Source organism: Callithrix jacchus, chromosome Y, assembly GCF_049354715.1.
Source record: "Callithrix jacchus isolate 240 chromosome Y, calJac240_pri, whole genome shotgun sequence".
Taxonomy (NCBI): domain Eukaryota; kingdom Metazoa; phylum Chordata; class Mammalia; order Primates; family Cebidae; genus Callithrix; species Callithrix jacchus.
The window spans coordinates 5,994,061-6,007,758 of NC_133525.1; the positions used below are offsets into that span (position 1 = coordinate 5,994,061).

General features: G+C 45.9%; 1 protein-coding gene and 1 pseudogene across 7 annotated transcripts in view; both read left to right on the forward strand.

Annotated features, from left to right (window-relative positions):
- LOC128930748 (uncharacterized) overlaps nt 1-13,336 on the forward strand; it is a 74,036-nt gene extending 60,700 nt beyond the window's left edge. For 3 of the 7 annotated variants that reach the window (XM_078364439.1, XM_078364443.1, XM_078364444.1), the window contains 4 exons: nt 2,561-2,658; nt 4,887-4,922; nt 7,967-8,083; nt 11,788-13,336. In XM_078364439.1, coding sequence (XP_078220565.1) covers nt 2,561-2,658; nt 4,887-4,922; nt 7,967-8,060 — 228 coding nt within the window. In that variant the 3' untranslated portion in view covers nt 8,061-8,083; nt 11,788-13,336. Of the gene's footprint in view, nt 1-2,560; nt 2,659-4,207; nt 4,260-4,886; nt 4,923-7,966; nt 8,084-11,787 lie in introns of those variants that run through there. The other 4 variants (XM_078364440.1, XM_078364441.1, XM_078364442.1 and 1 more) reach the window with 3 other exon arrangements.
- LOC128930760 (small nucleolar RNA U13) lies at nt 8,499-8,612 on the forward strand (annotated as a pseudogene).
- Nucleotides 13,337-13,698: the final 362 nt, after the last annotated feature.

Here is a 13,698-nt window from a genome sequence, read left to right on the forward strand (position 1 = left end):
ACACCTCTGTTTAGGTAAACATAAACAGCAAAGAAGTATACAACAGATTAGAGAGAGAGAGCATCCAACGAACGGAAATCCAACGAACGGGAAATTCTTTAGGGGTGCAGCTCACTTACATCAAACACAATAGAAAACACCTACTTTTCTTTTTTTTGAGACAGCGTTTCGCTCTTGTTACCCAGGCTGCAGTGCAATGGTGTGATCTCGGCTCACCACAACCTCCGCCTCCTGGGTTCAGGCAATTCTCCTGCCTCAGCCTCCCCCGAGTGGCTGTGACTATAGGCACGCGCCACCATGCCCAGCTAATTTTTCTATTTTTAGTAGAGACGGGATTTCACCTCCTTGGACCGGGATGGTCTCGATCTCTTGACCTCGTGATCCACCCACCTCGGCCTCCCAAAGTGCTGGGATTACAGGCATGAGCCACCACAACCGGACTCTTTTTTTTTTTTTTTAGATAGAGTGTTGCTCTCTTGCCCACACTGGAGTGCAGTGACGTGATCTCAGCTCACTACATCCTCCGCCTCCTGGGTTCAAACAATTCTCCTGCCTCAGCCTCCCAAGTAACTGGGACTACAGGTGTACGCCATCATGCCCAGCTACTTTTTGTATTTTTATTAGAGACGGGGTTCCACCATACTGGTCAGGCTGGTCTCACGTTCCTGACCTCAGGCAAGCCACCCGCCTCGGCCTCTCGAAGTGCTAGATTACAGGCGTGAGTCACTGGGCCCAGCACTAAACCGTGGTTTCTCATGGTGTAGCTAATTTGTTAGTCCTACAAAGGCAGATAGGTCCCCAGGCAAGGGGCAGGTGTTTTCAGGAAAAGGCTATTGTCAGTTTTGTTTCAGAGTCAAACCATAAACTAAATTTTCTCCTAAAGTTAGTATGGCCTATGCCCAGCAATGAACAAGGACAGCTTAAGGGTTACAAGCAACATGGAGTCGGTCAGGTCTAACCTCTCTCACTGTCATCACTGCCTCGGTTATGATATTTGCAAAGGTGGTTTTGCCATGTTGCTCAGGCTGGTCTTGAACCAGGCTTCAGTGATCTTCCCACTTGGCCTCCCTAAGTGCTGGAATTACAGGCCTGCACCACCACATCCGGCCCACCTTGGAGTGTGTTATATGAAGTGAGCTGTCCCCACATCCCTACAGCCTAGGAATGAACCTTCTGTGGAAATCCACTGTCTGTGAGGAGCTGTTCAGGACATGTACTTTTGTTCTCTGGCATACTCATGAATTAGAAAGAAATCACTCATCAAGCGGTTCTCCTGAGAGTCCTAATCATTTCCTGTTTTCCTGTGAACTTAGTCTCCGATGTCTGCGCTGTGCCATTTTTGGGGAGACCATTATCTGGGTCCCGAATGGATCAAAACATACAGGTCAGGGTGCTGCTCTATCCCTGGGGCAAAACTGAAGGGAAATGTCCCTGTGCTCCTTGGCAGGGCCAGGACCCCATGGAAGCACAGCCAGGTTGGGGGCATGATGCCCGTGCTTCTCTTTCGGCCGGGACACCTGCTCTCCAGCCCCCACAGAGCGAGGCTCTGAGTCAGCGCTGGGATTAGCATTAGCAGGAGGTACCTGCTGGGACGCAGGCGGCTGCCAGGGATGAGTCACCCAGCTGCTCCTCAGATGCAGCAGCAAAGCATGCAAGGCCTGTTCATGCCTCGTCCAGAGCAGTGAGGGGTGAGAGCTGACCTTGGCTGGCCTCCCTCCAGAGAGTGGGGAGAACATGTTTCACTCGCTGTTTTTAAATGCTAATGGCCAGGTTTCTCTCATACCCGCTGTTTTAGTCCGCTAAGGCCGCCCTACAAAGTAGTACGTACGGTCTGGAGTGCTGAAACCAAAGGGGCTTCATCTCCCACCATCCTGGAGGCTGGAGGTCTGAGATCCAGGTGTGGGCAGGGCTGGCTCCTCCTGAGGCCTCGCTCTTGAGCTTGTAGACACCGTCTTCTCCCTGTGCCCTCACTGGGTTGTCCCTCTGTGTCTGTGTTTTCACCTCCTCTTCTGTTGATATCTCTTAGTCCATTTCAGGCTGCTGTCACAGAACACCATAGACTGGGTGGCTTAGAAACAGCAGACGTTGATTCTCCCACAGTCCTGGAGGCTGGAGGTCTGAGATCCAGGTATGGGCAGGGCTGGTCCCTCCTGAGGCCTCTCTCCTGGGCTTGGAGACATGGTCTTCTCCCCGTGTCCTCACCGGGCCATCGTGTGCCTGTGTCCTCACCTCGTCTTCTCATAAGGACTATCGTCCTTTGGAGCAGGGCCCACCCTAGTGACCTCGTTCTACTTTAATCACCTCTTTAAATACCTTGTCTTCAAACACAGTCACAGTCCTGATCCCCTGGGGGATAGCACTCACTCTGAATTTGGAGGGGGACACAGTTCAGCCCATAGAACCCACCATCCATATAAGTCATTCCACTTCAAAATCAGCACAAAGCATTTTTTTCTAATCTCAAATCTGTATTTTAGAAATTGCTTTTAACACATTAGAAAAATAAAGAAGAACTTTTTTGTTGTTGTTTTTTCTGAGACAAACTCTCACTCTATCCCAGCCCGGAGTGCAAGGACGTGATCATAAATCACTGCAGCCTCCACCTCCTGGACTCAAGCAATCCTTCTGCCTCAGCCTCCCAAGTAGCCGAGACTACAGGTGCACATCCCCACATCCAGCTAATTTTTTTTATTTCTGTTTAGTAGAAATGGGGTCTTCTCTGTGTTTCTCAGGCCGGACTCCAACTGAGCTCAAGTGGTCTTACAGCCATGGCATCCCAAAGTGGGAGGATTACAGGTGTGAGTCACCACACCCTACCCGGAGAAACTCTTTTTTGTGTGTGTGGATTTTCACTCTTGTTGCCCAGGCTGGACTGCCGTGGAACGATCTCAGCTCACTGCAACCTCTGCCTCTCAGGTTCAAGCGATTTGCCTGGTTCAGCCTCCCGAGTAGCTGGGATTACAGGCGCCCACTACCATGCTTGGCTAAGTTTTGGTATTTTTAGTAGAGATGAGGTTCCACCATGTTGGCCAGGCTGGTCTCGAACTGCTGACCTCAGGTGATCCAGCCATCTCGGCCTCCGAAAATGCTGGGATTATAGGCGTGAGCCACCGCACCCAGTGAGCAACTCTTTTTTTAATGGGCTTTGATTACCATTTGTGGCCTGCGGTTTCACCCTATTGTTTTTTTTTTTTAACAAATTTGCTGGCTTTTTGTCTTTTGAATGTCCAAGAAAACACCTTTTCCCATCTACGTGAGGCCCCCAGACCCTCAGGGATGCACATCTAATGCAGCTTCCGCCACCAGGCTCGTGAACAGTAAACAGGGGCGAGACGACACCTGCACTCCTCCCCTGCCCTGGAGAGCCCATAGGAGTGTCTGCAGCCTTTCAAACCATGTCACTCAGGTTTGCTGACCCGTTTGCTTCTGTGAGGTCATGTGGACTTCTCGGCCATGTCTTGCATTTTATGGTCTCTTTTCTACGCTGAAGAAAGTGAGCTGTAGAGTCAACTCTCTTTATGGAAATACTGATGGTGAAGGAATGATGTCTTACAGAATGTGGCAAAACTGTCCATTTGTGAATAAGGAATACACTGTCTGGGTGCTGATGGGAAGCTGGCGCTTTTATCCAGTGCACAACAGCCAACTGGCCATCCGGGACCAATGTGCATCTTCCTTTGGCATCCATGCTGGGGGAGATGCTGTGCATGCCATGAAGACTTAGCTTCTTGAAAGGAACCATGGCCCACTTATAAGTGTTATTGGGTGCATGTATGTGCACGTGTGTGTATGTATGCATGTGTGTTTGCGCAAGGTATGTGTGTGTATTGTGTATACATGAACGTCCACGTGTGCATGTGGATTTTGTAATCATGTGTGTAAATGATGTGGATGAGTGCATGTGTGGAAGTGTCTGTGCACACAGGCAGATTGAGTGCCTGCATGTTTGTATAAGTGGAATTTGCATGTGTGCATATATGTGCTTGGGTCACATATGTATTGCCTGTTTCCCATGTGTGTCCATGTGCATGCATTGAGGGGTGTGCTACCACATGAACACGTGGGTACTGCATGAATATAACATATGCATATGTGCATGTGGAGTGTACGTATACATGCATAAGTACAGGTATGCGCATACAGACGGATGTGTTTATGTGTGCATATTTGTGTGTGAATGAATGTGTTTATGTGTTTCTGCATACAGGTGCACACATCGGGATGTGCATATGCACACGTGTCTACAGGTGTATGTTTAGGTAAATCATGCTTTATATGTGCTTATGTTGCCTGTGTGTGTGTATGCATATGTGTGTTTGTGCGTATGTGTGGGTATGTGCGTGTGTGTGAATGTGTGCACTGAATGCATGTGTGCTTCTGTGTTGCATTTGCTTTTATGTGTTGCACGGGTGTAAATGTGTGTGTGTATGCACGTCTATATGTGTGCTTGCCTGCCTTTTGTTGCACAAGCTTGTTACATGCTACATGGTGTATGCACCTGCACACACATTTGTGCATGTCAGTGTGTGTTGCCCGTGCGTGTGTGTATCAACGGCATGTGTGCGTGTGCATGTGTGTCAGTGAGCTTGTCCGCCTGTGTGTGTTTCACATAGGCATGTACATAGACTCCCAGACCCTGAAATAAAAGCTGGTCTCCCTCTCCCTGGTATCATCCCCATTGCGCTAATGACTGTTAGACAAAGCACACACATTCACCTTCCTCCACCTCATGCTGCTTGGCTGTCCCCTCCCCCAACAAGACTGTAAATTCCCTGAAAATAGGTATGTGTGTGCTGTGCCGGAGTCGCATTCTCAACAGGGCCGGGCAATAGAAGGCACTGCATAAGCTCTGCTGAATAAACACGAGTGTCCTTTTCCGTTTACAGGTGGAGATCACCATTTGGGGCATGCCTCCTCAGAAGGTAACTGATCGACTCACCTGGTCCCAACCTTTAAGAAGCGCACACACTCTTAAATCAATGCCTCCCAACCCCACGGCTTCCGTGGATCACTCACACTTCCTATGTATGTACAGTAGCCTCTTAACAAAAACGTCTGAGCATCTTTGTTCAGAGGCTACTTGACACACACACGCAACCCATCAGAGTTCAAAGAAGGGGCAAGCATTGGTATTCACTGCAGAAGAGGCCTCCTCGCTCTCAGAGCAAGACCGTGAGTGCTGAGACTGCTGGATTTCTCCCGGTACCGCCATTACTCTCCTTTCACCAGCGCTAACTTGAAACCCAAGCACGACAGGAGAAAGGAAGTTATGAACGCTCTGCCCAAAGAAGTCCTCAGAGTGCACCATCAACCCCATGTCAGGTCACAGGAGGGAGAACTGTAAGAGCAGGGGCTGATTGTATCCTGTGTGGCTGGGAGAACAGGCTCCTCATTCCCTGAGTCTGACTTAGAGATCTGGGCTGACACCTGCTTGAGTTTAAGCTGAGTTGACGGTAAATACCCTCAATGCAAGGCTCTTGTGAGTTTTCAGTTATGGGGGAGGAGACAGTGATTGAAGGTGACCTCTACATTTCAATGCAGAGTACCAGGATCAATGTTTTTGGGTATGCTGGCATCCTTAGAGAAATTCATTGATTCTCCTTTTCCCCTCTGTGGTGTAAAGTGACGTTCAGAGATGGAAAGGGCTAGGCAAATGAACAAGCGATCGCAGCCAACTCTGACAAATAATGTTCTGGAACATACGTGATCCTGTAGACTGGGTCAGGTGACCGAGGTAGGGCTTCCTGGACAGAACAATATCCAAGTCGAAGCCCAAAATATGGGTTGGGGGGTGCCCAGGAGCAGAGCGAGGTGGCAGGGAAGAGAGTGTGCTGGGTAGAGCTGGATTCGCACGTGGGAACACCAGAAATTGTGTAGCCGGGTGTGGGATGCAACAGGAACCAGGGAAGGATGCAGTGGTGACTGGGGAAGATGGCCAGGTTAGCGGAGGTGGACTCTGCGCTTCATAGAACCTTCAAAGGAAGGAGTCTGCCTGCCCCTGTTGCTGTGTGGGTGAAGAATGGATCTGAGGGGGCGCCCTAAGACCCAGGGAGACCCCCTTTCAGAGCACTTCAGCACTCCCTGGAAATGACAACAGGCTGAAATCAAGCCCAGGTGAGGGAGGAGAAGAGAAGCGGTCAGCTTGGATGACCACTTGGTAATGACAAGTGATTGTCCTTGATTGATTTGTAAGAGATGGCAAAGAGGAAAAGGCGTGAATCAGTCAGTTATGCTGTGTTACAAAAGACCCCAAAACATAGTGGCTAGAAATAACAACCATTTGTTATGTTTATGATTACGTGAGCCAGCAATTTGGGCTAAAACCCATCTAGTGCTCCTTCTGTCTCTTCTGAGCTCCCTCTTGTCTGCAGTCAACTGTAGGCATGGCCAGCGCTTTGAAGATGTTTTCTGGGTCTTGTTAATGTATCTGGGGCCCTAGGTGGAATGGCTCATCTCAGCTTCATGTGGGTTCTGACATCCCTCCAGGAAGCCAGGCCAGGTTTCATCACATGGTGACCAGGCAGAATACCAACATCACGAAGAGAACCGTGCCTGGGCTTAGAGCCATCACGTCTTCACTTCTGTGGCACTCTGTTGGCTAAAGCCTGGATTCTCAGAATAAAGATGCGGTCCTCCTCTGGATGGGAAACACTGTGAAGTCATATTGTGCAGTGTGTGCACACAGGGAGGGGAGGAATACAGGGCTATCTCTCGCAGGAGGCAGGAGGCGGCAGGTGGCAGCACCAGCTGTAGAGCAGCTTCTTGCATTCAGTGACAATACTCTTTCCCCCAGCATGGCAGCCTCATTCATTGGAGCAGCCTCGTGTCCCTCAGCTGTGTCATGCCACGTAGCAGCCCAGGTGTTCAACCCGGTCTGAAGAAAGGCATGCATGGAAAGGTGGCTATTTCAAATGGAAACAGTGATTTCTTCCTTTTTTACCCTATGGAAGTGTCAATTTTTGTCACATCAAGGTCGTTCTTGTTCTTTGTGCAGGAGTACCGAAGGTCTGGGATGATTTGCCGTCGAGGCATTGAAGATGCATAGTCTGGTGTGTGGTTGGGTCTAGAGTTCCCGCATGCCTTTGAAAGTGGGCCTATCTGGCGGTTTTTAATTGAACAATATTTTTGCATGAGTAAACATTCTACATCTAAAAGGACACAAAATAGTTTTGACGCATGCCTATCACCCCAGCTACTCAGGAGGTGAAGGCATGAGGATCACTTGAGCCCAGGAGTTCAAGACCAGCTTAGGCAGCATGGTGAGAGCCCATCTCTAAAAAAATAAAGAAATCAGGCCTGTAATCCCAGCACTTTGGGAAGCTGAGGCGGTGAATCACTTGAGATCAGGAGTTTGAGACCAGCCTGGCCAACATGGTGAAATCCTGTCTCTACTAAAAATACAAAAATTAGCCAGGTGCAGTGGCACACATCTGTAATCCCAGCTACTCAGGAGGCTGAGGCAAGAAAATTGCTTGAGCTCAGAAGGTAGAGGTTGCAGGGAGCCAAGATCATGCCACTATATTCCGGAATAAGTGACAGACTGGGACTCTGTCTCAAAATAAGAATAATAACAAATAAATACATCAAATTAATAAAACTGTACACACGAATTCAACAAACAAACAAAAATGCCGAGTGCCTCCTCTGCAAATCCTGGCCTTGGATGTCTTCAGTGGTAAAATGTGGTTGACAAGCTTGGCTCTTTGTGAAAACAGAATTACTTTCTAAGTTTTTTTCTCTCTTTTGCTTATTTTTTAAAATGAAATTTCTCTTGTTTTCTGTGGACACAGGGGTGGGAAGAGATATGATGGAGAAGTTGTTAGATCGATGCAACAGTGATTGGAATTTTTGCTATTACTTTCAATGGCAAAAACCACAATAACTTGCACCAATCTAGTATTTAAGCAGTATTCCTGCCTGCCATGTTTTTTTCTCAGGTGAGCTTGCCTTTTCTCCACTCCTGCAGGCAATATGGCGGCAAAAATCGTGTCTCCCATTGTATCCGTGGTGGTGGTGACACTGCTGGGAGCAGCAGCCAGTTATTTCAGACTCAACAGTAGGAGGAATTGTTTCAGGACCCGTGGTAAGTCTTGCTCTAAACCTTGTTTTCCTTGTTATTAAGCCTGATTTAAAGAAAATTATTTTCTGATTTCTGTCACTAGTAAGGTTATTTCTGGTTAAGTTCAATATACATAACTTGACTGATGTGTTTTTTAAACATTTATTTTCAGTTTTCTTGAGTTGGAGTTTCACTTTGTTGCCCAGGCTGGAGTGCAGTGGCACAATCTCAGGTCACTGCAACCTCCACTTTGCAGGTTGACAAGATTCTCCTGCCTCAGCCTCCCAAAGAGGTGGAACTATAGGCTCACCACGTGCGTCACCACGCCTGGCTAATTTTTGTATTTTTAGTAGAGAGGTGGTTTCACCATGTTGGCCAGGCTCTTCTTGAACTCCTGACCTCAAGTGATCTGCCCTCCCCGGCCTCCCAAAGTGCTGGGATCATGAGCATGAGCCACTGTGCCCAGCTGACGATTGGGTTTTCATGGTCATATGTGAGTTGTACCTTCCTCTAAACTTTGTTACAATGACAGCGGCACATTATCTGTCTCATGTAAAATAGGAGGAGAAAAAAAGGAAAGAAAAAGAACCAAAAAGAGGCTGGGTGCGGTGGCTCACGCCTGTAATCCCAGCACTTTGGGAGGCCGAGGTGGGTGGATCCCAAGGTCAAGAGATCGAGACCATCCTGGACAACATAGTGAAACCCCGTCTCTACTAAAAATACAAAAAATTATCTGGGCACGGTGGCGCGTGCCTGTAATCCCAGCTACTCAGGAGGCTGAGACAGGAGAATTTCCTGAACTCAGGAGGCTGAGGCAGGAGAATTGCCTAAACCCAGGAGGCGGAGGTTGCAGCGAGCCGAGATCGCGCCATTGCACTCCAGCCTGGGTAACAAGAGCGAAACTCCGTCTAAAAAGAAAAGAAAAGAAAAGAAAAGAAAAAGAACCAAAAAAAAAAAAAAGTTTTTAAGCATGACGGTTGATTTAACTAGACAAATACAGTTCCGCTTTGTTTTGTATCCAGTGAAACTTTCATCACAGGTGAGTCAGGAAATATCAGGAAAAATATCTGGGTTGAATGTGAATGTTTTGCACAGACCCCACCCACAAAGAAAAATACAGAACACTAAATTATAAGCCTGTCTGTGGAATTCCGAGGCTGTGCTCAGACCATCAGGGAAACAAAGATCTGCTGTGGCTTCCTGGTTCAACGTTGGCTCCACACTCCTGGGTCTGAAGAAAAACTTCGGACTTGAGAGCACAGAATACCATAGTCAGAGGAGGTAGAGGGAGGCTTTATAGCCAAAAGAGTGACTCAAATCTTAACTGAGGGTCTCTGCAGGTTTGGTTTAAACCTTACGCCACCCACATCAGAATCTGCCTGGAGTTTGCCCAGGGCCCTGTAACTCATACTTTCTTTGCGTCCCTGAAGGAAACTGGAGAGGGAAGTCCATTCCTAAGATGTTTTCTTCAGAATGTGCATTTGGCCTCAAAAAATCCTAAAACCTTCCCATGCGCGCCCTCTGCTGGTGAATGGGCAGAACCTTCCCATGCGCTTCCTCTGCTGGTGAATGGGCAGAACCTTCCCATGCGCGCCCTCTGCTGGTGAATGGGCAAAACGTTCCCTTGCGCGCCCTCTGCTGGTGAATGTGCAGTATCAACCATTGGCTAATGAACCTCCGTTTGGGGTGAGCCTCCGTCTACATGACTGTCCTGAAATTTTGAGAGTAAACTGAGTTTCTGAAAAACAGCCGTATTTCCCTGGCAACCTGAGAGCAGGTTCTTGGGTTCAGTGGCAACACTCTTTCACCCGACATGGCAGCCATCATTAACGAGACACCACATGTTAATTTCAGTAGCATCTGTGGCAGTGATTCCTAAGCCTTTGTTAATCAAGGGCTGAAACTGAGTGAGCAGAGCGAGGTACTCACCTCCACAAGCACAAAATGTCCCCACAGGGGCCAGGGTTCATCCACAAACTCAATAATCAGGACAAACATATTTCAGTGCAGTGTTTCAAAAGGAAAATCAAATCTTCAGACAACAGCCTGCAGGCCAGCTGTCTGTTCATGTCAATGAAGCTTTATCGGAATGGGGCCAGTTGAGTTTCTGAAATAGGTGTAGTTTTGAAAATGTGGACCATGCCTGCCCCATTGATCTGAGCTGGAAGCACGTTTTTGCTAAAGAGATGTGATGCCTTAAAGCTCTTTCATGTCTTTTGGCTACCCTTGCACGTCAGTGTTACCTTTACCAAGTATTTCCAAGCACCAAGTTTAACTTCCCCTCGCTCAAAAATTCCTTAAAGGGATCAAAAGGGAGGAGGATGCAGACAGAGTGAGATGATGTTTGGGGAATCTCTTCAAGGTGAGCAGTGACTTTTATGGGGATCCTGGGCCTATATCACCTCGCTGGCTATAAAACCTTTATACTATGAAGGAAATACGCGTATGACAGCACTATGTATGGGTTTGGTACCAAACGGGGCTTAGGGATCTGCAGATTTCACTCTAAGTTTCCAGGCTGCTGCCAATGGTACCTGGCTGTCCATCTTTCCTTAGTTGGGTCATTAATTTTATCTCTCCTAAAGGATGATGTGCATGGTATACTAACACTATCAGTGGAGAGGCAGTGCAGTGCACAACCTGTGGAACTGTATGCATGCTGAGGCCATACACCGAAGCTTGCACAGTTTCTAGAGAAAGAGTTGTAGTAACGGAGCTACACAGATAGCAGCAGATGTCTGTCACTTGATGTGGACCTTTAAGAATCATACTTTGCTTTTATTTTGTAAAGCGGAGCAAATGACATAAAGAGCAGTGAGGCCACATTCAAAACACGAAGTTTCTACAAAGATTAGTTTTAACCAAAGAGAAAGTTATGCAGTTCATTTAAGATCATCAAAATCCTTAACAAGTGGCAAAACGTAAAAAGCAATGTTTTGAAAGCTAATATTTGTTTGCAGATACAATTTTAACAGTTTTAAAATACTTTTAATTTTTAATTTTCCAGGTTTGTTAATGTGTAGTTGACAGAGAAACATTGTGTATATTTAAGATGTGCAACTTCATTTCTACATCATTTATTTCTGTTCTAATCTGTTTCCTTCTGCTGAATCTAAAGCAGGTCTCATGTAGACAGCACATCGTTGGCCGTTGGTTTTCTTTTTTTAAAATAGGTGTTTCATTCCTCTCACTTTCTTAAGGTGTAATAGACAAACCATGTATGTATTTAAGATGTACAACTTCATATCTGCTTTTTGTTTTTTTGTTTTTTGGTTTTTTTTTTGAGTCAGAATCTTGCTCTGTGGCCCAGGCTGTAGTGCAGTGTCACAGTGTCACAATCTCGGCTCACTGCAACCTCCACCTCCCGAGTTGAAGCAATTCTGTTGCCTCAGCCTCCTGAGTAGCTGGGATTACAGGCATGTGCCACCACACTCAGCTAATTTTTGTGTTTTTAGTAGAGACGGGGTTTCACCATCTCGGCCAGGCTTGTCTCAAACTCCTGACCTCATGATCTACCTACCATGGCCTCCCAAAGTGCTGGGATTACAGGCATGAGCTATGGTGCCTGGCCCATTTCTGCTTCATTTCTTTCTGTTCTAATCTACTTCCTTCTTCTAAATCTCGAGCAAGTCTTCTGCAACAGCATATAGTTGGATCTTGTTTTTTTTTTTTTTTTAAGAAACTTTTTTTGTCCCCATGATGACATTTGTTTCCAATCTTCCTTTCAGAACCAGAAAATGTCTGAAGATTTTAAGATCCCCTGATTACTTTGAGCAAAACTCAAGCAAAACAAGAACCCTGTTTATCACTGTTGTAGAAATTTCCTTTTATTCTTGACAGAATTTGATGAGCTAAAGTGTGTTTTCTTCTGTGTGAAGTACATGAGCTGCCTAACTCATTGGATGTGATGTGGTTATAAAGATGAGTTAGGCAGCTAGACCCTGCATTGTAGAAAGAAATTGCTTTCTCTGTCCATTTGTCATTCATTCACACACAGAGACTGTGGCTCTCTGTTCCGAAAACTTCAGGTACTTCATGGTGCAGTAATGCACACACGCTTCACCATGGTGATGTGACACAGCAGGAAGCATGAGGGAGGCACAGGATCTTGGTGGGGAGGAGATTTTATCAGCTTCTCGGAGGTGAAGAATATTGTTGAGGTTCCAAGGATGCTGGACCTACACTAAATTCTTCAGCGATGTCCAAAATCATGGGGCATTCGTCATTGCTAATGAAGTGGGTATGAATTATTTATGACACCCACAAGCAAGGTTTGAACCTCCTTTCAGCTCTGTTGTATCTGAACGTAAAGTTATTATTGAGAAAATAAGGCTGCATTTTGAAATGTTCAGTGCAGAACGACTTATGTTAAAACCATCTGGGGGAAATTTTGGGATAGTTTTTCCCGGGAAATCATATAGTTTTGATGTGTTTTGGCACATAGGAGACAGAAATGGTGATTATCAGAAGTATTTTCAGTCTTTGAAATTCTGTAACTACTGGTTCCTAGGGCAAAAACATTGCTTTCCTTGCTTTAAACTTTTTCAGTTCACCAGAGTAGGAAGTCTTAAATCCCCAGACGTCCAGGAAGATGCCAGCTATTTGCTTCTCTTTTAGAAACACTTGTGGGCAGAGGGAAAAGGGTGGTTTGGGCCCATTTGCACAGATTGATTAAACTACAGTTAATGTTCATAAAACATTTAGATCTTGCCCTAAATATCAGAACCAAAGATTTAGACGTTCATGTACACTCTGGAATGTACATACAGGACCCATAAAAATTTCCAGTATTTATGCTTTGTGCTCCCCATTATGAATTGGGGTCTTCAAAGAGGGAAGGGTGAAAGTGGAAGCCACTTAAAAGAGCTCCCCAATTTGTAAAATACCTTCAACTAAGAATTCACATTAGGTCACTCAGAGTTGTGTGTCAAATTGTGGATTCATGCATAATGCGTGCAATTTGAAGACAGCCCGTATTTCCTGTCTCAGTATTCGGTCCTGCAACACTTTTTAATTGTCGTAGAAGTTCTCTTGTAGAAATGGTGAGGTCTGATGCTTCATTACTATTTTCTCTATAAGAATTTCAACATGAGCTTAATTAAATTCTTGTGAAAAAGTCTTTGCATTTTTAGTAACATACACACACACACACACACACACACACAGCCCTACTTAAATGGAATCTAAACATTTTAAGCCTTTAATCCATTCCATTGTCTAAACTGTCATAAACGATTTTTAATCATTTTAAATAAAAGTAAGAGAAAAAATACTGGATTCGATTGTTGCATAGTTTTGTCTGTATTTCATAAATAAATTTTATGGAACAGCTGTAGAAGTGGCCCCAAAATTATGAACCTTGATAGCTGTAGGTAATATGCAACACATCTCTTAAAGCTCCAGATAGATGGTGAACCTATGGAATACACAGCATTACCTAATAATGAGATAAAACTTACCTGGGTGACAAGGATAATATTCAAGCCACTTAAAATGAAAACGTTTGAATACTCATTGCTTGGGGTCCTGAGGACCACCTTTAGGGTACTCTTTTTATGCTGAGAAGGTGATAATTGAAGAGATGAGAAAAGCCTTGATAAAACACCATGTCCTTGATTGCATAGTTGATCCCTGAACAA